At 41.0% G+C, this 24,253-nt stretch overlaps 1 protein-coding gene across 1 annotated transcript in view; it reads right to left on the bottom strand.

Annotated features, from left to right (window-relative positions):
- Positions 1-1,737: 1,737 nt before the first annotated feature.
- The window catches only part of LPL (lipoprotein lipase), a 29,735-nt gene continuing 7,219 nt past the window's right edge, over positions 1,738-24,253 (bottom strand). Inside the window, exons 2-10 of the mRNA XM_033227099.1 lie at positions 21,110-21,270; positions 17,563-17,742; positions 16,145-16,256; positions 15,250-15,483; positions 13,387-13,629; positions 9,813-9,933; positions 8,080-8,262; positions 6,737-6,841; positions 1,738-3,689 (exon numbers count right to left, since the gene is read on the bottom strand). Of these exons, the coding sequence (XP_033082990.1) occupies position 3,689; positions 6,737-6,841; positions 8,080-8,262; positions 9,813-9,933; positions 13,387-13,629; positions 15,250-15,483; positions 16,145-16,256; positions 17,563-17,742; positions 21,110-21,270 (1,340 nt within the window). The 3' untranslated portion in view covers positions 1,738-3,688. The remainder of the gene's footprint in view (positions 3,690-6,736; positions 6,842-8,079; positions 8,263-9,812; positions 9,934-13,386; positions 13,630-15,249; positions 15,484-16,144; positions 16,257-17,562; positions 17,743-21,109; positions 21,271-24,253) is intronic.

Raw genomic sequence — 24,253 nt, 5'->3', positions numbered from 1 at the left:
TAAAATAATGATTAGGTAAAAAATTCAGAGCTCCACAGATGTCTGTAACTAGGAAGAAGAGATGGCAATAAGCTTGTTGACATGAGCAAGACAAGGGCTTAAGGGAGGAGGATGGGACAACGGTGGGCATGTCTTAGGAAAAGTTGCTTTCACCCCATCCCTATTTTAGCTAGTTCTCAATTTGGTACAGTGTATGAGGCCCACCTCCAAAGTTGAGTCCCACCTCCTACTCCATCTTGAGAATACCTCTTTCCTTTAGCCCTCTCAAATGTGGGTATTTTCTTTCCTCCTGTGTTACCTGGTCTGGGAACGAGGCGGGTAGCCTTTTTGTTCCTCTTTGCAACTTTTACACCGTTGTCCCCTTCTCTTCCCCTAAGCCCATGGTTCCATTTTGCATCTGGTTTCTTTCATATAGCAAAAGGTTTTCAGGGTTCATCATGTTGTATCATATATCTGCCGCTTGTTCTTTCTACTTCCAAATAATATTTCATTATACGAATTTGCCACATTTTCCTTGTCTCTTTCACAAGTTCATGGACATTTGGGTTGTCCACTTTGGGACTAATCTGATTAATGCTGCTATGAACCTTTGTGTGCAAATCTTTGCGGCTCTGTTTTCATTTCTCTTGGGTATATACCGAGGAGTGGAATTGCTAGGTCATATGGGTCAAACTCTGCGCTTAATTTTGGAAATACTACCAAATTGTTCTCCAGAGTGGCTGTGCCATTTTACATTCCCATCAGCCACTTACACAGGTTCACACTTCTCCACATCCTCAGCGACACCTGCAATCGTCTTTCTTGTTGATCAACAGACATTGATGGGCAGTGGCCAAGTGTGAACTGGAGAGGCCCCTCCTGTCAGGGGAGACCCAAACTCCAGAAGATCCAGTACCTTACTGACAATAAAAGTTTGGGTCACAGCTGGGCACGGTGGCTCATGCCTGTAATTCCAGCACTTTGGGAGGCTGAGGAGGGTGGATCACTTGAGGCCAGGAATTCAAGACCAGCCTGGGCAACATGGCGAAACCCCATCTCTACAAAAAATACAAATATTAGCTGAGTGCAGTGGCATGTGATTGTAGTACCATCTACTTGGGAGGCTGAGGCAGGAGAATCACTTCAGCCTGGGAGGTGGAGGTTGCAGTGAGCCATGATCACACCATTGCACTCTAGCCTGGAAGTTTGGGTCAGTGGCCATTGAAGTAATTGTTTTCTGGACTAAGTTCTTCCTGACTGTACTAAGAAGTAATCCCTACTTAGCTGCATAAATGGACTGTATGCTATTATTTTAATTATCAAGGCAACCCAAAGCAAAGTTCTAAAAAATGTACCCTCCCATCCCAAATAATTCATTTTATTGCACAAATGCTACTTGCGTTACAGCTAACAGTGAGGCCTCAGAAATAGAGATAATGTGTACTATAAAATGACCAAAGACACTTTATATTAGTCTAACATTTTGCTTGTGAAAAAGCATATTGTAGGCAAGAATAGTCCCGTGTATTTTATGCAGGCAAAATTCTGTATCATTTTCTTCTATAGTCAGTTTAAAGGATATGTAAGGCTTTCTATAGCTTTATACAAATATAAATGTTAAAAATATGTATAATGTGCCCTATAATTCTCAGAAGCTCTTTGATTTACTAAGTACAATGGTTACTTAGTCAAAATATGCTGAGTGAATTTGACCTAAGAATAAATTTACTTTAAAAATGATACAAAATAATGACTTAGTGTGGTCATAAAATGTTGTCAATTTTATTAAAAGCTGATTCCATTTCTTCACACAGTTAAGTACGTTTCTTTCTTGTTTTGTTAAAGCCCATTTCATAAGAGTAAGTTGGCTCTGTGACAGCATCACTGATAAAGACACGTACAAAGTTAGCACCACACGTTTATAAATGCAGATCGCCACAAGGACCTTTCCGATATGTACAAGCTCCGTTTACACATCCACACATGTATTTACAGCTAATAAATAAAATGTAAAGCCAAAGCATCCTTGATATCAATAGCAAAGTTTTTCAGAGCCAGAGTTCCCGGTGCTATGTGCTGCTTTAGTGAATCTTTTAAGTTAATGCACCCTGGGTCACAACCCAAATCCAGACATTTAATCAATTATTAATAAAGGGGATGCCAACAGCAAATCGTACATCATTTTATTTTTAGAGAGAATTCATTCCAAGCCTGATGATGTTAATCACAGCATTGGTCCTACTATTTATAGGCACGGTCATCTCTCTCAGAGAAAGGGTCAAAGTTCTGGCACATCAGGAACAATTTCTACTCCAACATGTTCCAATACATCCCTTGATCGACTGTTTTCCCTTCCAAATTATGCTGAAGGACAGCACACATGCAGAGCTTTCTAGTATGTGTTCACATATCACACACTTTCACAGTCGGGTTCCCAGCGATAGCCTCTGAGATATTTGACATCTTTATCATTTCATCTTTATACATAGAAGAGCATTCTGAAAAATAGATCTAGTTTATAAATAATTGTTCACTCACTCTTGATTAGTTGTTAAAAACAACAAATAGCAACCCTCATGGTGCTCCATGTGGCTCCTTGCACGCGATGGTTTAGAAGCACTGCTAGGAATCTACCCCAGGAACTTCTCCACCCTTTTACTTAGTAAAAACGGTCCTTCTCTAAAATCTGTAGAAGCTCACACAATGCAAAATTTGAACTCAAACGTATCTTTTCATGTCAAAGCTAGGAACAAAAGAGACATACTGGAAGTACAACTGAAGCATGACTGAGGTAAGCCTAAAACTGAATAGTAACTGTCAGATATTGAATGATTTTAAATTGATGAAAATCATTTGGAGAATCTAATAATAAAATTAGGGTATTTTTTTTTTCTGCACCATTCAAATTATGTGTCAGCTGAGGATTACAGGCTCGTTTTCAACACCTATCTAGAGAACATTATTATAATATAATCTTGAGACAAAGAAAAAAGAAGGGGTAGAGAGGGATTAATCTATACATGATAAAGCCTATTAAGAATTAATTGATCTGGATTTTACATCTGCTTGAATTTCTAACTTTGTCATGATGCAAGCCAATGGCAGGGACTGTTTAAAAGCTCTGTGTTTATCAGCCCCTTTCTTTGTCCCTCTCCAAGTCACACATTGCTGGTGGACTTCTGGACCACATTCCAACAGCAAGAGGGAATCATTCTAAAACATCATGCGTACTGCTAGGTAGATGAGTCTGATTCATGCCTCGGAAAAGCATTTTCTGTATTCTTGGAGAGTTGGAGTAAACTTTGAGAAGGTCTTAGCCTGAAAGATCTAGAATTTCAATTAAAATAGGAGGTTTTAACCAATTATAGGCGATGGCCCAATACGCCACATGAAGGAGCCTTATTTTACTATGCGCCCAAACAAGTATTTCTTTCTCAAAGGACAAAACAGCGCTTTTCATGATCCACTGTCTTTTAACGTTGGAGGATGTGCTATTTGGCCACTATACCCCACAAATGGAATTAGCCACTTTTTAGTGCTTGAGACTGTCTCCTAAAATAACTAACAAGGATAGAGCTGGGATTAATATTCAGAAAAATCCACTTTTGAAACACGCCAAACACTGGGTATGCTTTGTAAAAGTTACTGCCTTCACTTCATTCTTCACAGAATTCATGTGCTGTTCTTTCTTCTGTAGGTCCGCCCAGTTTCTGAGAAAAAACACAGGAAAAGGGCAATTTACTATCTGCTGAGTGTTTTACAGTCCCTGCCCATCCCCTACTGGTTTTAGGATGGAAAAAGCCTTCAACTGGAATTTCAGAACAAAGGTTGTGAAAATAAACCCAGGGGGGATGTGTATAATGGATGAGAGAATGGCAGGTTCATAGGAATGGAAGACACTGGAGCAACTATTTAGCCCCGTCACAATAAGGTGCATCATTTTTGGAGGACTGGGCCAAATGACTTCTAAATTTAGAGGATTTCTTACTCTAAAATGTATCAAATGAAAAGCCCGTTCCGTTTCATGTCTTGTGATATGAAGTTTCTGAGGAGTTAGCAGGTGTGAGAAAGAGAATCTTTGATTTGATTGATTTTAATCACAGAAGAAAGAAACCGTAGATTATTAGTCTAATTTATAATTACCGCCTAGATAAAGTTCAGGTGCATTTTTTAGAATGCATGTGGCTGGGCGCCATGGCTCATGCCTGTAATCCCAGCACATTGGGAGGCTGAGGCAGGCAGATCACCTGAGGTCAGGAGTTCGATGACCAGCCTGGCCAATATGGTGAAACTGCGTCTCTACTACAAACAGAAAAATTAGCCAGGCATGGTAGCGGGCACCTGTAATCCCAGCTACTTGGGAGGCTGAGGCACAAGAATTGCTTGAACCCGGGATGCAGAGTTGCAGTGAACCGAGATCATGCTACTGCATTCTAGCCTGGGCAACAGAATGAGACTCTATCTCAAAAATAAATAAATAAAAATAAAATGCATCTGAACATTCTCTGCCTAAATAACTGTTCTTTTAGTAATCCTATAATCAGACAAGGAATGCATCATTAGGCTTTCTCAGATAAAGTCTTGTAACCTATATAAATAATATGACTGGATGTGCTTTACAAGCAGAGTTATTTACTAATTTAATGAGGTTTTATTTTTATATTCACATATAGATTTAAAGTTGTAGATGTTCTGGGAGAATATGCATGCTACTTATGTGTAACACAGATGCATGTATAAAACTTCATCTAGAGCTGGGTGTGGTGACTTATGCCTATAATCCCAGCACTTTGGGTGCCCAAGGCAGGCAGATCACCTGAGGTCAGGAGTTCAAGACCAGCCTGACCAACATGGTGAAACCCCATCTCTACTAAAAATACAAAATTAGCCAGGCCTGGTTGTGGACACCTGTAATCCCAGCTACTTGGAAGGCTGAGACAGGAGAATCTCTTGAACCCAGGAGGCGGAGGTTGCAGTGAGCCGAGATCGAGCCACTACACTCCATCCTGGGCAACAAGAGCGCAGGTCCATCTTAAGAAAACAAACAAAAAACTTCATCTAAAAGTCTCTTTCTAAGAACTGAAGAAAGTATGATATTGCCTCAGATTTGTGATGAGGAAAAACAAAGTAATAACCTCTTAGAAGAAAAGTCTCCAGTTAGATAAGAATTGCGTTATTTTGCCTGGCTCAATACCACTAACTATTCTCCATTTTGAGTTTATCTTGATGCTCTTACATTAATGCTTTTGATCCAGATGGTCTCATCTAGTCATTCAGAGTTTATACACCATAATTCTATTTGTAAAAGATGAAAAACATATAAATATTGTGTATGTGTAAAGTCTGAAAAGATAAAAATCAAAATGTTAATTGGGGTTGTCTCTGAGTGATATGATCACAGTGATTTTATTTTCTTTTTGCTCATTTTTCCTGATCTATTTATAGTAAACATGCATAAAATCTATTACAAAGTAGAATTTAAAAATATTAAAGATGTTAATATATAGGGTCTTTAATATACTTTTCCTAATAGGCAATTTTTTTTTTTTTTTTTTTGAGACAGAGTATTGCTCTGTTGCCCAGGCTGGAGTACAATGGCGCGATCTCGTCTCACTGCAACCTCCACCTCCTGGGTTCAAGCAATTCTCCCGCCTCAGCCTCCCAAGTAGCTGGGATTATAGGCATGCGCCACCACATCCAGCTAATTTTTATATTTTTAGTAGAGACAGGGTTTCGCCATGTTGGCCAGGCTGGTCTCGAACTCCTGACCTCAGGTGATCCGCCCGCCTCAGCCTGGAATTACAGGCATGAAGGCAATTCTTATTCTATACTTTTGTCTCTAAATGCAAACTAGGAAAAGAGAACAAACCAAAAGCAATTGCTTTTCCTATATCCAGATGACGCTGTGTCCAGCCTTTCCCATCATTTCTTGTGTCACTGTCTTGTATGACATGATCTAATATTTCTCCCCTTTATTCCTGTAACCCATTAGCACTTGCTCTCTGGCAGGGGATGTGTGGAGGGATGAAAATGGCATATTCCAGGAATTCAGAACAGGAATGGTGAAGGTCACATGCTTAGTCTCCTCTTAGTACTGACACTCTGGAAAGATTCAGCTAACAGCTGCCACATGGATTAGCCCTAAAGGTCAGGTAGGAAAGAGGCAGAGAGTTGTTTGGAGATAGAAAAGAGAACAGTTTCCTCTAACTCTCATTCTGTTCACTTGGTAGCTTCAAGGGTTTTGAGATGGTTGCTTGGGCTAGTCCTATTGGCTGTCTGTCCTGGAGTGCGCTGGTGCTTGCAGAATCAAGAACTATGTGGCTACAGGTGATGCAATGAAACCTTTTCATTTCCCTGAATACATCCTGGGAAGAACTGCACCCACAGCCAGAACGGCAACTACTAAACTTGTGTTACATGCTCTGCAGATGGGATTTGCAAAGACAGCAGAGACGCAGTAGAGAAAAACGCAGAAGTGAAGATTTAGGGGTAGTTCAAGGAGTAAAATAAAACCTAAAATGTGTGCCTGGGATGAAGGTCAGGGCTGGGAAAAACAACAGAAAGAAGAAAGAGGAAGTATTGCAAAAAGCAACAGACCCATCTGATAACGTATGTAGAAGGACTAAGAAAGACTGAAGGCTTTGATCACATGAGTCAGGACAAGCTGCTGGTGATAGGGTGAAGGGGAATGCAGGAAGCTGCCTCCCTTAGGGTACAAGCTCAGGATGCCTGGACAGCTTTAGCCCAGAATGCTCACCAACCTGACTTCTTATTCAGAGACTTGTCATGGCATTTCACAAATACCGCAGGTGCCTTTCCTTTTTGCAAGTGAGACACTTTCTCCCTAGAACAGAAGATCACCCTGTGGAAGAAAGTGGATGTGACTATGCCATGTAGAACAATCAAAAGCCCCGTTCACAAAGGTACAGTTCTGTCAGGACTGTTAAAATACTACATGATCGTGCTGGGTAATTGTTTTGATATTCCCAATAATTAACTGTCACACTCAGGCCACATCGGAATCAGAGGGTAATTTGAGAGCCTAACCCAGTGTTCAGCAAACAAGCTAGTTAATTTAGATAGACAGGCATGCAGACAGCCTAGAGCGGCCTTATATCACTGGGCTTTTACCAAGAGATGATAAAAGATCAACTCTGCCATCTCTTAGCATCTGCATTAAGGAATTAGCGCATCTGCCTTCGTTTTTTTTTTTTTTTTTTTTTTTTTTTTTGAGACGGAGTCTTGCTCTGTGGCCCGGGCTGGAGTGCAGTGGCCGGATCTCAGCTCACTGCAAGCTCCGCCTCCCGGGTTTACGCCATTCTCCTGCCTCAGCCTCCCGAGTAGCTGGGACTACAGGCGCCCGCCACCTCGCCCGGCTAGTTTTTTGTATTTTTTAGTAGAGACGGGGTTTCACCATGTTAGCCAGGATGGTCTCGACCTTCTGACCTCGTGATCCGCCCGCCTCGACCTCCCAAAGTGCTGGGATTACAGGCTTGAGCCACCGCGCCCGGCCGCGCATCTGCCTTCAACTGAACCTTGCTAGTGAAAAAAAGATTCTTTATAACATTTCCATCCCATCCCCAAGATCTTTCTTTTTCTTTTTCTTTTTGGTGATACAAGCAAATGACTACTATAGCGTTCTCTATGTAATTCATTTTATGGGTACCCGTGGGTGAGGCTACAGAGACAGGTTGAGATTATCTTGGAATCTTATCCCTCTTGAAGAAGTTGGTTTGAATCTTTGATTATCCAGGTAACATCTCGGAGGTTTGTTCCCCAGCTATTTTGTGCTCACAAGAAACATGCTAAATGAGAAGCTTAGATTCTTGACTTCTAGTCCCAGCACTCACTGAATAACTCTGAGCGATTCAGGGCTTATGTTTTCCTTACATGAAATACAAAAATACTGTCATTTCCCCCAAAAATAAAATAATAAGAAAATAAAATAATACTTCTAAAGAAAATCTACATCATATAGTAATAAATACAAGGTTTCCTAAAGCTCTCCCTGAATCTTGAAGGCCCATGAAATACAACCCCTAGGTCGTGACATCAGGTGGGGGTCTAAAGTGAATGAAAAAAAAAAATACATTTAATTACTTTTTCTGAGTCTCTCCTGCTTTTACTCTGATCTTCTGAATGGTAAAGCCAGGACTGCTCCACCAGTCTGACCAGCTGAAGTATGAATCGCTCTTCCATTTGAGCTTCAACATGAGTAGTTCTCCAATATCTACCTCTGTGTAAATTAGGAAGGAGTATGTCTTATTTGTGGAAACTTCAGGCCTAAACAAAAAAGTAATAAATTTGGTTAGTTATAGAGATCTGCTCTCCCCGCCCCCCCTACTTTTTTTTCTCCTCTCCAAATATAAATAGCTCTATTGTTTAGGGGATATTTTAAAAATGCAAAAAATGCCCAAGAAAATACCCAAAATGATGGTTGATGGCATTTAGTATATTTTAAATTATATCCACATCTCTTTGGTCTATTCCAGCATTTATCCTAATGACATGAACTATTTAATACAATTCTAAAAGAAAATCCTGAAGTCAATCATTCAGAAATATAATTTTCATTTTCATGTATTCCTTTTCAATTTGTATTGATACTTGAACATTATTTAGTTACAATCATAGCACACATGCAATTCTCTGTTCTTCTCTTTATATTTTATATTCCATTTTTTACCATGTTTTCCTGGTTTCCCAGAATTATAGTTTTTACAGGCTAGATCAATTTTATTGACTTGATAAACCACAGTTCATTTAACTACTGACTCAGTGTTGGATACTGGATTTCTAATTTATGCTAGTATATGTTCCACTGTAATTGATGTTTTTAAAAATGTTTGTTGACTATTTCTTTAGGATAAATATTAGAAAAAAAATCACTTCCTTGTAGCTGTGGAAAGTTATTAACATACTGCCTTCCCCACCTAGAGGGTTCTAGCCGTGAACGATGTGCAGTAGGTTCGCATGTTCTGCTTCACCACCTTGTCTGCACTGGCTAATTTTAAAGATTTGTTCTTCTAGTAATTGTAAAAGAATATCAAGTTGCCTTAATTTTATATTTATTTGATTAATAGTAAGGGGTAGGCTGGGAACAGTGGCTCACACCTGTAATCCCAGCACTTTGGGAGGCCAAGGTGGGTGGATCACCTGAGATCAGGAATTTGAGACCAGCTTGGCCAACATGGTGAAACCCTGTCTCTACTAAAAATAAAAAAATTAGCTGGGTGTGGTGGTGGGCACCTGTAGTCCCAGCTATTCAGGAGGCTGAGGCAGAAGAATTGCTTGAACTTGGGAGGCAGGGGTTGCAGTGAGCTGAGATCGAACCACTGCACTCCAACCTGGGTGACAGAGCAAGACTCCATCTCAAAAAAAAAAAAAAAAAAAAAAAAAAAAAAAAAAAAAAAAAAAAGAAGAGCTAACACTTTGTTATGGACTTGTTACTACTTCTATTTTCTATACATATTTTATATATATATATATATAGAGAGAGAGAGAGAGTGGTTTCCTGTTACTATTGCTCATTTTCTTTAATGTCAAACCTTTTGAGATAATTTGATTGTATTGTTTAACAGCAGCTTTATAAAAGAAGCAGATACAAGATGATAAATAAAAAAATATAACTAGTAAGTGAAAATAAAATGGCCAATTTGAAGCATTTTTTTTTTCTCAATATAAAATAGAGGAAAGACCTCAATTTTGAAATTCTGATTTTTTAAACTAGAGACTTGTTTTCTAGGCATCCCGCTCTGCTTCTGCTGCTCAGACCAAGGGTTATGGCAGGGGAGGGAGCAGTGCCGTGATGACTGCCCCCCTGTGCTACTCACAAGGTGAATGGGATGTTCTCACTCTCAGCCACGGTGCCATACAGAGAAATCTCAAAGGCCTGGTTGGTATGGGTTTCACTCTCAGTCCCAGAAAAATGAATCTTCACTTGGTAATGGAAGACTGTCGGGAAGGAAATTGGAACATGCTGATCAATCTTCATGAAAATACCACAGCCCCAAACAATCAGGCAATTTAGAACCACAGAAAGTGTCTCACTAGCACTCAAACCAGAAGTTCACACACATGGAACCACTGGTGTTGCTTGGAAAGACTTCATCATGCACAGTGTTCATATTTAGAAAATGCACACCTTGAATTCTACTCCCTTTCAGAAAAGTGTGGTTATATGCATAGGAAAAACCCAAATGTGTCTGAATTGCCAAGCAGCACTAGGAAGTAGCCATCTTTGATGGGGCGCTAGAGAGATCAAATCAGCAGGCCAAACAAAACACTCATGATGCTTTCTCCATCAACTCCGCCATCCTTGGCCATCTTGCCCCTTAGCATCTGGAGCAAGCATATTCGGCATTTGCTTCTGTGTCACTATATGTCACTGTGTTTGTTTCATGAGTAGGTCTGTCCTCCCACCCTGGCTGTAAGCAGGCTTCCGGTCAGAGGACCATGCCCACCCTTTTAATTCCCCCACCATCTAGCACAGAGTATGTGTCTACTAGGTACACCATAGAACTTATTTCATTAATTTTTCCATTCTGTGATGAGCACACCAAAATCTCACAAATCATCACTAAAGAACTTACTCATGTAACCAAACGCCACCTGTTCCCCAATAACCTATGGAAATAAATTTTTTTTTTTTTTTTGAGACGGAGTCTCGCTCAATTGCCCAGGCTGGAGTGCAGTGGCCGGGTCTCAGCTCACTGCAAGCTCCGCCTCCCGGGTTTAGGCCATTCTCCTGCCTCAGCCTCCCGAGCAGCTGGGACTACAGGCGCCCGCCACCTCGCCTGGCTAGTTTTTTGTATTTTTTAGTAGAGCCGGGGTTTCACCGTGTTAGCCAGGATGGTCTCGATCTCCTGACCTCGTGATCCACCCATCTCGGCCTCCCAAAGTGCTGGGATTACAGGCTTGAGCCACCGCGCCCGGCCAAAAAAATTTTTTTTAAGAACTTATTTCATTGAACCATCAGCGAGGCCACAAGGACTGCCTTGTAAAGCCAGCTCCTCAAGTGTTCTATACTAGGGACAGCCTCTGGAAGCAGGTACTTGAACTTCTATATTTCTTCCCTGCCCTTCCTCTGGTCTCTACCAAAAACCCTGAGCAAACGGGCCTGGGGAGAGGTTAAAAGGAAAGGCAGCGGGACTAAAATACATCTCAATGATGGGGGGAAAAAAGAGTTCTTGGAGGCCAGGCACGGTGGCTCATGCCTGTAATCCCAGCACTTTGGGAGGCCTAGGTGGGTGAATCACCTGAGGTCAGGAGTTTGAGACTAGGTTGGCCAACATGGTGAAACCCCATTTCTGCTAAGAAAAATACAAAAATTAGTCGGGCGTGGTGACAGGTTCCTGTCATCCCAGCTACTCGGGAGGCTGAGGCAGGAGAATCGCTTGAACAGGAGGCAGAGGTTGCAGTGAGCCAAGATTGCGCCACTGCACTCCAGCCTGGGTAACAGAGCGAGACTCCGTCTCAAAAAAAAAAAAAAAAAAAAAGAAAAGAGCTCTTGGAATGTTTTTTCTTCTATATCCCACTATCCTTGGTCAGATTTTTTCTCTTATTTGTGTTACTGTCTATTAAATGTACTTTCTCTTAAGCTGAAATACAGATCTCTTAAGACTGATGGTTTAGAATATAGGATACCATATTTTTATGCTGCTTTAGACTCTTGTCCAGGTGAAAAAGTTTTCAATAAATTTTATTGTTGTGAACTTCTGATAACAATCTCTTTTTTGTTTAGATATATCTCTTTTTATAATTAAAAAGTAGCCAGATACTAAGCAAAAACAGAAGAACAACAACAAAACCCCACAACTACTAAAAGATGAAGAGACATTGAATTGAGAATTAAGCAAATCCCTTGCAGGCAGCAGGACAAGCCAGAACTGAAGAAGCTGGGAGTGGTGAGGTGCCCCCAGGAGACACTGACAGAGCCTTGAACCCACTGGTGCAGCCAGCAGGGATGAGTGAAGCCTGTCTGTGTCTTCAAGATTGTGGTCCCATGGTCTCCTCTTTAGCTCATACACATTGCCTGATTCTGAAGAGTTGAGGTTTCCTTGAAGCACAGGTGCCCCAACCTGTATACCACAAAAGACACCTCTACAGATTCTAGAAGTCACCTTACACACGGATGCCATATGTTTTTCCTGGGGCCACTGTTCTTTCATATCATCCCTTCCCTCAGGTTTCCACCTAAATTCCACAAAAGCCACCCTTCCTGAAGTTGTTCCTTCTCAACAGATTTATCCAATGACGACCTCTCCCATTTTCCCACCATTCCTTTAGATCTGGCTCTAAACAAGAGGCCAAGCTTGAAATTCAGGTGTGAAACAAACTCCTGGCAAAATGGCAATATCTTAGAAGGTGTGAGATACTCTTGCCTTCCAGGAATAGTTGCATTTAAAAGACAAATGAAGCTAAGGAGGGCAGATCACCTGAGGTCAGCAGTTTGAGACCAGCCTGGTCAACATGGTGAAATCCCCTCTCTACCAAAAAAAGAAAATTAGCTGGGCATGGTGGTGCATGCCTGTAACCCCAGCTACTCCAGAGGCTGAAGCAGGGGAATCCTTTGAACCCGGGAGGCAGAGGTTGTGGTGAGCCAAGATCGTGCCCCTCTACTCCAGCCTAGGAGAATGCTAGACTTCATCTCAAATTAAATAAATAAATAAGACAGATGGTCCTTGCCTTTATGTAAGTCATGAACTTTCTGTAAAGGGCCAGGGAGTAAATATTTTAGGCTCTGCGGGCTATCAACTCTGTTATGGTGGCATGAAACCAGCCTTTGCCAATATGGTAATGAATGTGTGTGGCCGTGTCCTAATAAAACTTTGCATGAGTACATAGAGGGGAGCAACAGATACTGGGGCCTCCCAGAGGGTGGGAGAGGGAGAGCTTCAGGAAAAATAACTAATGAGTACTAGGATTAATACCTGGGTGATGGAATAATCTGGACAACAAACTCCCATGTCACAAGTTTACCTGTTTAGCAAACCTGCATATGTACCCCTGAACTTAAAAGTTAAAAACTATTTACAAAAGCAGGAAGTAGGCTGGATTTGGCATAAGGGTTATAGTTTGTTGACCCCAGGTGGATGGTTCCAAATGAGCTCTGAGCTCTTTGCTGATAGCCTAGCCCATGCTAATGGCCACATTTACAGGGGAGGGCAGCGAGCAAGGCTGCAAATCCCAGGCTGGGCACTGGGGCCTTGCTGCCAACTGGAATTAGGAGCCTCAGGCAAATGGATCAGTGTAACTTCCTATTAACAGAAACACCAGTGAGGGCTCAGGGTTTAGTAATATCAGTCAGCATCTCTGTTCCAATGGATAGAATTAGTACATGCGATGCAGTGAGCATGATAAAATAGGACTCCTTGATTTCCTTATTTACAACAGTCTCCAGCCTACCTTTGTAGGGCATCTGAGAACGAGTCTTCAGGTACATCTTGCTGCTTCTTTTGGCTCTGACTTTATTGATCTCATAGCCCAGATTGTTGCAGCGGTTCTTTCTACAACTCAAGCAGAGTCCTTTCTCAAAGGCTTCCTTGGAACTGCACCTGTAGGCCTTACTTGGATTTTCTTCATTCAACAAGGAGTCGATGAAGAGATGAATGGAGCGCTCGTGGGAGCACTTCACTAGCTGGTCCACATCTGGGTAAAAAAGACACAAAGATTGTATCTCAGCAGAAACCCACAACGTGTGTTTCATTTGGCGTCTCTAAAATAGGTTAGATGTGGTGTTGGAATAAAATGACCCAAGGATACAGTCCTGTGCATTTATGATCGTAGGCCCTATTTCAGGAAATATTCTTGGTAGTAGTGGCCCATGCACCTCCAAGACAGTGAAAGTTACAAGTTCACGGGGAATTTTCGACTTTCATACTTCTTATATTTATGTGTATGTTTATGAAGCTATAATAAGCCTCCAAGGTGGAGGTTGATTTCCTTGTTTATCACATCATTCTCTTATATTGAAAGTGTCTAACACTTCTAGGTGCTTCTAGAAACATATGCATGCCCCTTGCCTTACAATATATTTTTCCTAAGTCAAAAATACTGTAAGTGGAAATGTACTTAATTCCCCCAAAACCCATCGTAATGTCAAAAAGTTTTAAGTCAAACCATCATATATATATACACATGCTTCTCAACTTACAGTGGGGTTACGGCCCAATCGTAAATTTTTTTTTTTCTTCTAGAAACCACATCTTAAGAGGGTAATTGTTAAATGAATTGTATTTTATCACTGATATTATGTATAATTGAGGATTCTGCCCCTACTAACACTCTTTTACATCAAATGAACCATAGAAATAATCAGCAATGCCATAAGAATGAGTTCCTTGTATGTTTTTAGGACAATTGAAAATAGTAACATTATGCTGTAAGGTCTATAACATGTGCACAAAAATAATGAGAATATCCTAGGTAGGTCCCAATGCCCATAAAGTATGCAAAGGGCCCTTAAAAATAAATCATAAGCTGGACATGGCGGCTCACAGCTGTAATCCCAGAACTTTGGGAGGCTGAGGCAGGAGGATCACTTGAGGCCAGGAGTTTGAGACCAGCCTGGGCAATATTGCAAGTCCCCTGTTTTTACAAAAAACAAAAACATTAGCCAGGTATGGGGGTGTGTGCCCGTAGTTCCAGATACTTGGGAGTCTATGGCAGGAGGATTGCTTGAACCTAGAAGTTCAAGGCCACACTGAACTCTGATTGTGTCACTGCACCCCAACTTGGGCAATAGAACAAGGCTGTGTCTCAAAAAAAAAAAAAAGAAAGAAAAGAAAAAAGAAAAAAATCATAAATTTAACACAAGCTAACATTATTAAAGTAAAACATTAACTCAACATTATGTTCTGAAAATTTTGGAAGATTTATACTAATTAACATCTCCTTCCATTCCAATAACATCTACAATCCTTCTATTGGCTTTGCAACTACATTCAAGGTATGACAACATGTGGCCAGATAGCATTTTATGATGCCATTATTGAGGTCAGTGGAGTTTTCCTGTTTAAATCTCACCTTTTTCTCTTGCCACTGTAAGTGCACTGCTCAATGTAGTCTACAGTATAGTAAATAAAAGACAAAATGTCTGTTTGCCTGGCTGTAAGGTGGTCATGCTGAACATTGCAGAATTCTTCAGAAACATAATTTGGCCAAATATGTATATGAAAACTACATACTTTGGAGCTACTGGGTAGGACTTTGGGTCAGTAAGGGTTAAGGATAAGAGTCACATTTAATTCACTTCTAAATAATATTTACCTCCAAGGCCTCTCTCTGCAATCACGCGAATAGCTTCTCCAATGTTACATCCTGGCTGAAAAGTACCTCCATTCGGGTAAATGTCAACATGCCCAACTGGTTTCTGGATTCCAATGCTTCGGCCAGGGGACCCTCTGGTGAATGTGTGTAAGACGTCTACAAAATCCGCATCATCAGGAGAAAGGCGACTCGGAGCTTCTGCATACTCAAAGTTAGGTCCAGCTGGATCAAGGCCTTAAAAGGGAAAAAACAGGTCCACAAATTTGTAAATTTCCGTTCATATGATATTCGTATGTCACTGCTCATCATTTGAATGCACTGGCAGCTGTTTAGATTCTTATCATCTCCTGTAGTCACTGGATCTTTACTTAGATGTAAAAGGAGGCTTGGCTCCTTCTACAATGAATTTGAGTCTCAGCCTTATACAGCAGTTTTCACTCAGGATGGCTGGATTTCCTTCTGTAGATCATTTTGAATACGTTGAGAAGATGTATAAACAGTGGTGGGTTCTTTCTCTCTGTGTGTAAGCCACACCTTTGCCTAGATGCCTGTCTTCTTTTAAGTGGCCTCTGGAATTGGTCCTCGTACTGATATGCATTACACTACGAAAACACAGAGCTGAGAGTGGAGGGAAACAGGCTTCCCAGAGAAATCTGCAGGCATTGTGGGTAATTCTGCTTTATTTCTGTGCTGTTGCCAGTGGATAGTAAGCCCATCAGAGCATCTGTATGTTTTCTTATCCCTAATAAAGACCCCTACAATGAGGCAATCAAGTGCTGGGCATATCTCCTGGAAGAACACCACACACGTGGGTATTTAACAAAATTTGTTCTGATTCTCTCTCAGAATGACAGTCTTCTCAACTCTTATAAGACCAATGAAATTTCTTTCTTACCAGTAATTCTGTTGACTTTCTTATTGGTCAGACTTCCTGCAATGCCAGCAGCATGGGCTCCGAGGCTGTATCCCAAGAGATGGACATTGTCCAGAGGGTAGTTAAACTCCTCCTTTGGAAGAGAAAAAGAAAACAAAGCTTCTTATAATTCTGCCAAAAAACAAAACTAAAAGAAACAAAATGAACATAAATATTGTTTTCAAAATATAGGAAATACTGAAAACTAATTCCACTTATTTTAATTTTGTGTTACGGGTAAGAGAGAGAAAATATTCTCTATTGTTAAAATTTTCTCTTTTTCTTTTGTTTCGCTGTTCCATAGACAAATCCAGTATAGATTTTCTCTTCCTTTAATAACAGATTAAAATTACAATGTTTTTCTATGCATCTGAAATAGTATTATTATGTATATAATATATGCATATGTTTGTGTATGTCTTTGCATATATACCCATATACTACATGCAGTAGTATATACATATATACTACATATGTATATGTGTATATGTTTGTACATGTAGTATATGGGTATATATTTTCCCATTCTTCCTTACTCTGAATACCTGAGTCACTTTATCATTGAAGGTTAGCCAAGCAATGACAGACTCAGGAAACATTACAGTGGAAGGGATCAGAGACACATGGTCCAACCCCTCATTTAACAGGTGAGAAGCCTGAGCCCCAGGGAAGTGATCCCATTTGCCCGTGTTCATTTGCCTGGTCAGCAAAAAAGATAAGAACTTTTATCGTTTATGGTCAGTCTAATAAATACAGCTTATTTTTTACTTCCAATTACCTGGATGTAATCATTTGCCTCGGTCAGAGTATTAGCTTCTTCCCAACCCCAAGATACTTTTCAGAGGTACTTTTCAGGGGATCGTCTGAAAAAGTGGGTCTCTTGCAGCTAAGTCAGAACTCCAGACCTCAGTTCCCTTCTATGCTATGCACCTTCCCTTCCAGCGTCTTCCTAGCTCAATTCCATCACTCTCCCAATGTTCAACAAAAAGATTCATCCTATTTGACACTAAAGAATAAGTACTATTAATATTTTTCATGAAAGAGATTGGTATGTCAAGGCGAGGATAAGATGTCCATGGGCCAGCCAACTGGTGGGGAAGGATTTGGCTGAACACGCCATCTTTCCTCTGTCCGAAAATCACAAGATTTTGTCTGTTGGATCTATTCACTATGAAAATACCAAACTATAGAGCAGGGCAGGACTATTTATTGAACTTACAGTCTATTCTTATCAAAATGTTGCTTTTGGATATAAAATAATGCCCACGTTCATTCTGAAGATTTGAAATGCCCCCAGAAAATCTTTACATTTAAGAGAAAAGGAAAAAAGAACAGCCATTTGTCTGGCTCCAGTCAAAGACACTGTTTTGGACACTTAAGTCTACTTCTCCCAGTCTTACCTCCATCCAGTTGATAAACCGGGCCACGTCCTGTCCCACCAGTTTGGTGTAGCCCGCGGACACTGGGTAATGCTGCTGAGCCCGTGACAGCCAGTCCACCACAATGACGTTGGAGTCTGGTTCTCTCTTGTACAGGGCGGCCACAAGTTTTGGCACCCAACTCTCATACATTCCTGTTACCTGAAGATGATGACACAAGCTTTCTTAAAATACCCACCTACCACTTGTCATGGATACATCAGCCCAATACACCTGCATGAAATGGAAAAAACAAACTTGGAAGGAAGCCCGTTGGCACAGACAGAAAAAATCAAATAACAGAAGAGTGTTCAGAGACAGGTCTGTCCCTTCCAAGGCAGATCTAAGTATGCCAGGAAGGCGTTGAGTTGAGGAACAGCAGATTGGAGTTCACCATGCTTTCCATTTGAAAAGTATATTTTAGACATTGAGTAAAATTTTGATCATTTATACTATTAAGAGGAAAGATTGGTCTGAATGCAAAGTAGGTCTTTGAGGAAACTAGCAGGAGCACCTGACTAGGAGCAGAACCCTGAGGAATCGGTCCAGTCCCACACGCCTTCGCCTCCCTTCAAGGTTGGGGCGTTGGGCACCCTTTGTAGTTGGCTTTCAAGATCAAGAGAGGATGATGTCATTTCTTCGTAATGTTAATGGCTCCCTGTTTCAGCCAGGATCCCCTGCTTCCCAATGGGAACCCTGTACTTAAAGCCAATGACATCCAAGCAAGTGGCAAAGCTCCAATATAGCTGTGTCTAAGCAACATGCTGGGATGCATCACATGCATGCTACATGCTAAGCATTCTTCTGGGAATCTCATGACACAGCTAGAGAGCCTCCTCAGTTCCCTTCATCTGTGCCCGTGAGTCCCCAGGCAGCTTATTTCAGATAAAGCAAGAAAACTGGGTTTACTCTAGGCCCCTATTAGAAGTTTTTCTGTACTACCAGTGTTTCTCTTTTCTTTGTCCTCCCTCCCTTCCTCCTTACCTCCCTCCCTTCCTTCTTTCCCTCCTTCCTTCCTTTTTTCCCCTCCTTCCTTCCTTTTTCCCCCTCCTTTCTTTCCCTCCTTTCTTTCCTTTCTTTTGGCAGAGTCTCACTGTCTCACCCAGGCTGGAGTGCAGTGGCATGATCTCAGCTCACTGCAACCTCCGCCTCCTTGGTTCAAGCAATTCTCCTGCCTCAGCCTCCTGAGTAGCTGGGACTACAAGCACGTACCACCACCCCTGGCTATTTTTTTTAGTAGAGATGGGGTTTCCCCATGTTGGCCAGGCTGGTCTCAAACTCCTGACCTCCAGTGATCTGCCTGCCTTGGCCTCCCAAAGTGCTGGGATCACAGGCATGAGCCACTGCTCCTGGCCCAGTGTTTCTAAGGTAAGCAATCTAAAAGGGCTGGTCATCCAACTTACTCCTACGGTGGCTGACACTTTTATTAACTGCACAATAGCTAATTGAATACTTTCTTTCTGATCAACATAAAATAGTGATGTAAGTAACCACAAACAAAGCGAGTGAAAAATTCAAGTACTCACCTTCCTCAACTCAAAAAGGGTCTTATTTTCTAAGTTCTTTCAATCTGAGTATTTCTTCTGAGGTTCAATTACTGTGTTTTAAATCTTTGGTTTTTAGACATGCAGCTGAACTGAAGCCCTCCCTGCTGCCTGTACCAGGTGGGCCACCTGACCCTGCCAGTGAGTTCACTGAGATAATCAAGATCAGTGTGGCTGGCTTAATTCTTGCACAGACCCAACTCAGTCCCACGGCCAGATAACAGTCTCTGGGCTCAAGCACTCAAAATGTCAGGACACATGATATGAAAGATACAGGTGGGCTTAGTGGGGCGGTAGGACCAATGATAGGAAGTGGCACCATCTGTTGATACTGGGTTGGTCATGTCATCTTGGTATGAAAAAGACACGTTTTTTTCGATAACTTCCCAAAGTGTAAAATTCTCTCAGGGATAAGATTGAGATTCCTGAGATCCTCAATTTATTTCTGTTGTATAAGTGCATTTATTAAGCTCAGATTTTTTGAAAAGTATTAAAAGTCAATTTCTGCATATAACCAAAGGGCCTCTAAAGATTCCTTTTTTTCTGGGCCAGACGCAATGGCTCACACCCGTAATCCCAACACTTTTGGGAGGCCAGGGTGGGTGGATCACTTGAGGTCAGGAGTTTGAGACTAGCCTGGTCAGCAGGGTGAAACCCCGCTTGTGCTAAAAATACCAAAATTACCCGGGTGTGGTGGTGGGTGCCTGTAGTCCCAGCCAGTCGGGAGGGTGAGGCAGGAGAATCTCTTGAGCCCAGGTGGCAGAGGTTGCAGTGAGCTGAGATCGTGCCACTGCACTCCAGCCTGGGCAATAGAGTGAGACTCCGTCTCAAAAAAGAAGAAAATTCCTTTTTCCTACTTATACCTATTAAAATATAAAAGGATTTATGTTTAGGAATTTGAGCTTTTATCACAAAATATTGAATTTACTATGTTAACATAGTAAATGGCTGTATTTTAGTAAACATCTGTGTGAATTCTGTTGGTAGTAGTCTTCATCTCTATTAAAATTGTAGCAATTGTCCTCTTCAGTCAATAACAAAGTCACTTAAATTATATAGGAAAGGAAATGTGGACTAGATGAATGTTATTTTTAGCTAGTTCTCACTAGAAATTAGTATTATAATATTCACAAGCTCTGACATAATGGATAGATAATATATCTTTTACAATCCATTTTACATAAATCCTTTTAAATAAATTACACAGTCTACTCACTTGGGATTGAAACATTTTAAAACAAACTAAGCAAGGACTACATAATGTAAAGTGACCGTATGACATATTAGAAAGAGGACTTTTATCAATATTTTTTAAAAGTAAACTTAATCACAGTTTCACTTTTTCTAATCATCTGGCATGTCAGTTCCCGGCCCAACCCTTTTTTTAAAAATTTCTAGAAAAGTTCCCTAAAGTTTACAACTGAAAATTTTGGAAGTAGAGTGTTCTTAGGAATAGGTAGTGCAACCTCTGCTTTACAGATCAGTAAATGGAGGCTCAGAGATGACAAGTGACTTGATCCATAGCACAGAGCTGGAGAATGGCAAAGCCAACATGCACCCCACACTTCCTCACTCTGCTCCAGCCCTCTCCTCACTCTTCCATGCTGCCTTCTTTAGAAAGGTTCTCCTGGCAATGTGCTGGATGATGCAGGATCATGCCAGGGTTCCACTGGTTCTCCACAGCAATCACCTATCTTCTGCTCTGTAGCTGGGCAGAGCGTCCTTTACCCACCTCACAGGAAGCTCTGACTCAAGAGCACCAATCAGGTATGGTGTTAAAATGAAGGCTGGCACTGCCTAGGGGGAGTTCTCATGAACCTGTGGCTTCAGATCCCACCTGAGCCAGAACTGTGTTTATTCAAGTGTAAAGGAGAGCCACGCGAGATATGGGGTGTGGACCCGTCACTGGCTCCCCAACAACTAGGGCAGGCCCATCAGGATACCTCACTACCCTAATCCCCTCTTCCCCAAAGAATCTCCCTTACTGTCCAGCCGTGGATCACCATGAAGGTTTTGCTGCTGTGATTGAAGTGACAGGTCGCCACAGACTCTGCTGCTCCAGGAATGAGGTGGCAAGTGTCCTCAGCTGTGTCTTCAGGGGTCCTTAGGGCAAATTTACTTTCGATGTCAATAAAATCTCTTCTTTCTGAAAAAGAAAAATTGGATATGAGGTTAACTGGAGGGTTGCTTGGTTTTATTCATTGAAATGGTATATTTTAGGTTCACAGGTAACCACCGCTGATGCTATTTTTGTTTCTGAAGTGTTTTCAAAAACAAATGTGGATTGCAAGAGAACAGCACATCCTCCAATGTTGAGCAAAGTTGATAGACAACCTTAACTCTGAATTAAGATTGTCACCATTGACCTCTCCTAAGTCTTCCAGTCTTTCCTGAAGCTCTCCTTAGTCGGGGTGTGTGTGTGTATGTTCATGATTTCAAGTAAGTGAACTGCTATTTGGGGATTCCTCAGTTAATTCTATCTTCTCTCAAGACATGAATTTAAGTGACTTGGCCAAGGTTACCCAGGTATTAGTGGGAGAGTGAGGATCAGAACCAGGTCTCTCAGTTCTACTTCGAAGCTCCCTTTCCTGGAGAACATTGACTCATGCATGACTCTTGTGTGCTATAGTTCCACTATTTGTGGGGGGTGTTTTGTTTTGTTTTATTTTTTGAGACGGTCTCTTTCTGTGTCCCAGGTCAAAGGAGTGCAGTGGTGCGATCTTGGCTCACTGCACCGTAAACCTCAAGTGATCCTCCCACCTCAGCTTCCTGAGTAGCTGGGACCACAGGCATGTGCCACCACACCAGGCTAATTTGCATTTATTGTAGAGATGAAGTTTTGCCATGTTGCCCAGGGTGGTCTCTATTTCCTGAGCTCAAGTGATCCACCTTGAGCCTCAGCCTCCTAAACTGCTGGGATTACAGGCATGAGCCACCAGATCTGGTTAATTTTTGTATTTTTAGTAGAGACGAGGTTTCACCGTGTTGGCCAGGCTGGTCTCAAACTCCTGGCCTCAAGTGATTTACCTGCCTCAGCCTCCTAAAGTGCTGGGATTACTAGTGTGAGCCATCAGGCTGGGCCTCTAGTTTTAATAAAATAATTAAAAAAAAAAGTTTTTAAAGAAAAGTTGGAAGCACGAGGAAGCTTTTGTATGAAACTGTTCCCACTCCTATGGCAAGATATACTTCAAAATGTTCTAAGAAATCATTTAGTAGGTTGTCTAGAAATACCCGTGCTGTGTATGAGCCATGGTTAATTCTCTCCCCAAGTATTTATTTTCCCACTATGTCATTACAATCTTCCACACAAAGGTAAAACTTGAAAACCACAGCAAAGCTTGTTGTAGAAAGGGTTCAGTTTGGTTCTTCATAGTTAATCCCAAACTTGGTGAGAAGAGAACTTTGAAACTATGGACAATAATATAAATGCTGCTAAATCTTCATGGGGTACAGTGAATAGTTGAAGTAAATTATATTGCAAATAAAATCAGACTTCACAAAGCAGAGCACAATCAAAGGGAAGTTATGTTAAAGGAAATCATTTAATTTTCAAGTAAAAAAGTAAAAAAAGAAAACAACCCATAAATCCTACCTATTTACCATAAGAAGGTAATAATTTGTAGATTTTAGATTTTGCCATTCAAACTTTCAGGAGATTCGTGAGGCGGCTAGGACTACTTCTCTTTTCTTAATCTAAATTTGCTCTTTTTTTTAACTCAAAATTTAAAAATCTATAATATCAAAATAACTGCAGAAGTCAGGCCAATAATAAAAATAAGAGTGGCATAGTAACAACAGTGAAAATACAGGCATTTGAGCAAATCAAAACCACAATGAGATACCATCTCACATCAGTTAGAATGGCGATCATTAAAAAGTCAGGAAACAACAGGTGCTGGAGAGGATGTGGAGAAATAGGAACGCTTTTACACTGTTGGTGGGACTGTAAACTAGTCAACCATTGTGGAAGACAGTGTGGCGATTCCTCAAGGATCTAGAACTAGAAATACCATTTGACCCAGCCATCCCATTACTGGGTATATACCCAAAGGATTATAAATCATGCTGCTGTAAAGACACATGCACACGTATGTTCTTGCAGCACTATTCACAATAGCAAAGACTTGGAACCAACCCAAATGCCCATCAATGATAAGCTGGATTAAGAAAATGTGGCACATATACACCATGGAATACTATGCAGCCATAAAGAAGGATGAGTTCCTGACCTTTGTAGGGACGTGAATGAAGCTGGAAACTATCATTCTGAGCAAACTGTCACAAGGACAGAAAACCAAACACCGCATGTTCTCACTCATAGGTGGGAACTGAACATTGAGAACACTTGGACACAGGGCAGGGAACATCACACACTGGGGCCTGTCATGGGGTCGGGGGAAGGGGGAGGGATAACATTAGGAGATATTAGGGATAGCATTAGGAGATATAATGTAAATGACGATTTAATGGGTGCAGCACACCAATATGGCACATGTATACATATGTAACAAACCTGCACGTTGTGCACATGTATTCTATAACTTAAAGTATCATAATAATAATAAAAAGAAAGTACAGGCATTTGAGTCAGCCTTATCTAATTATCTAGGATTGGCCAACATTTTCCTATTGAGTATTTATTTTCTAAAATTCCTTAAACAATATTGTGGTTTAAGAAATATGCAATGAGTCGATCACACACACGTACACATACATGTGCACATACACCTCCATCATCTAAAATGTAGGAGAAATTTCTTAATGATTCTAATTATGAAAAAAGGAGTTTTGTCACAATGAGTAAACACTCCAAGATCATTTATTCAAATAAGAATCTATGCTAAACTATTGATCTTTAAAGCTCTTTTCATTTGCATATAGTAAAACTGCACATGAATCCATCCATCCAACAAGAATATGCTCTCCCTCTCATCTTTATTTGAAGATGTTGGTCGTCTTCTTCCTTCCCAACCAGAGAGCATTCTGTTAGCTTTACTATTTATCTGATAATGGAAAAGAGTATTGAATACTTTTGATCTAATTCTGCTTTGAGTGCCTAAGAACTTCTTTTCCTGTTAAAAAGTGCTTTAGAAAATTTAAAACTAAGTTAATTTCACCCTCTCCCACAT

This window comes from Trachypithecus francoisi, unplaced genomic scaffold (assembly GCF_009764315.1).
Source record: "Trachypithecus francoisi isolate TF-2019V2 unplaced genomic scaffold, Tfra_2.0 Contig01440, whole genome shotgun sequence".
NCBI lineage: Eukaryota > Metazoa > Chordata > Mammalia > Primates > Cercopithecidae > Trachypithecus > Trachypithecus francoisi.
Note: the sequence above shows the minus strand (reverse complement) of the source record. Positions and strands in the feature narration are given on the sequence as shown.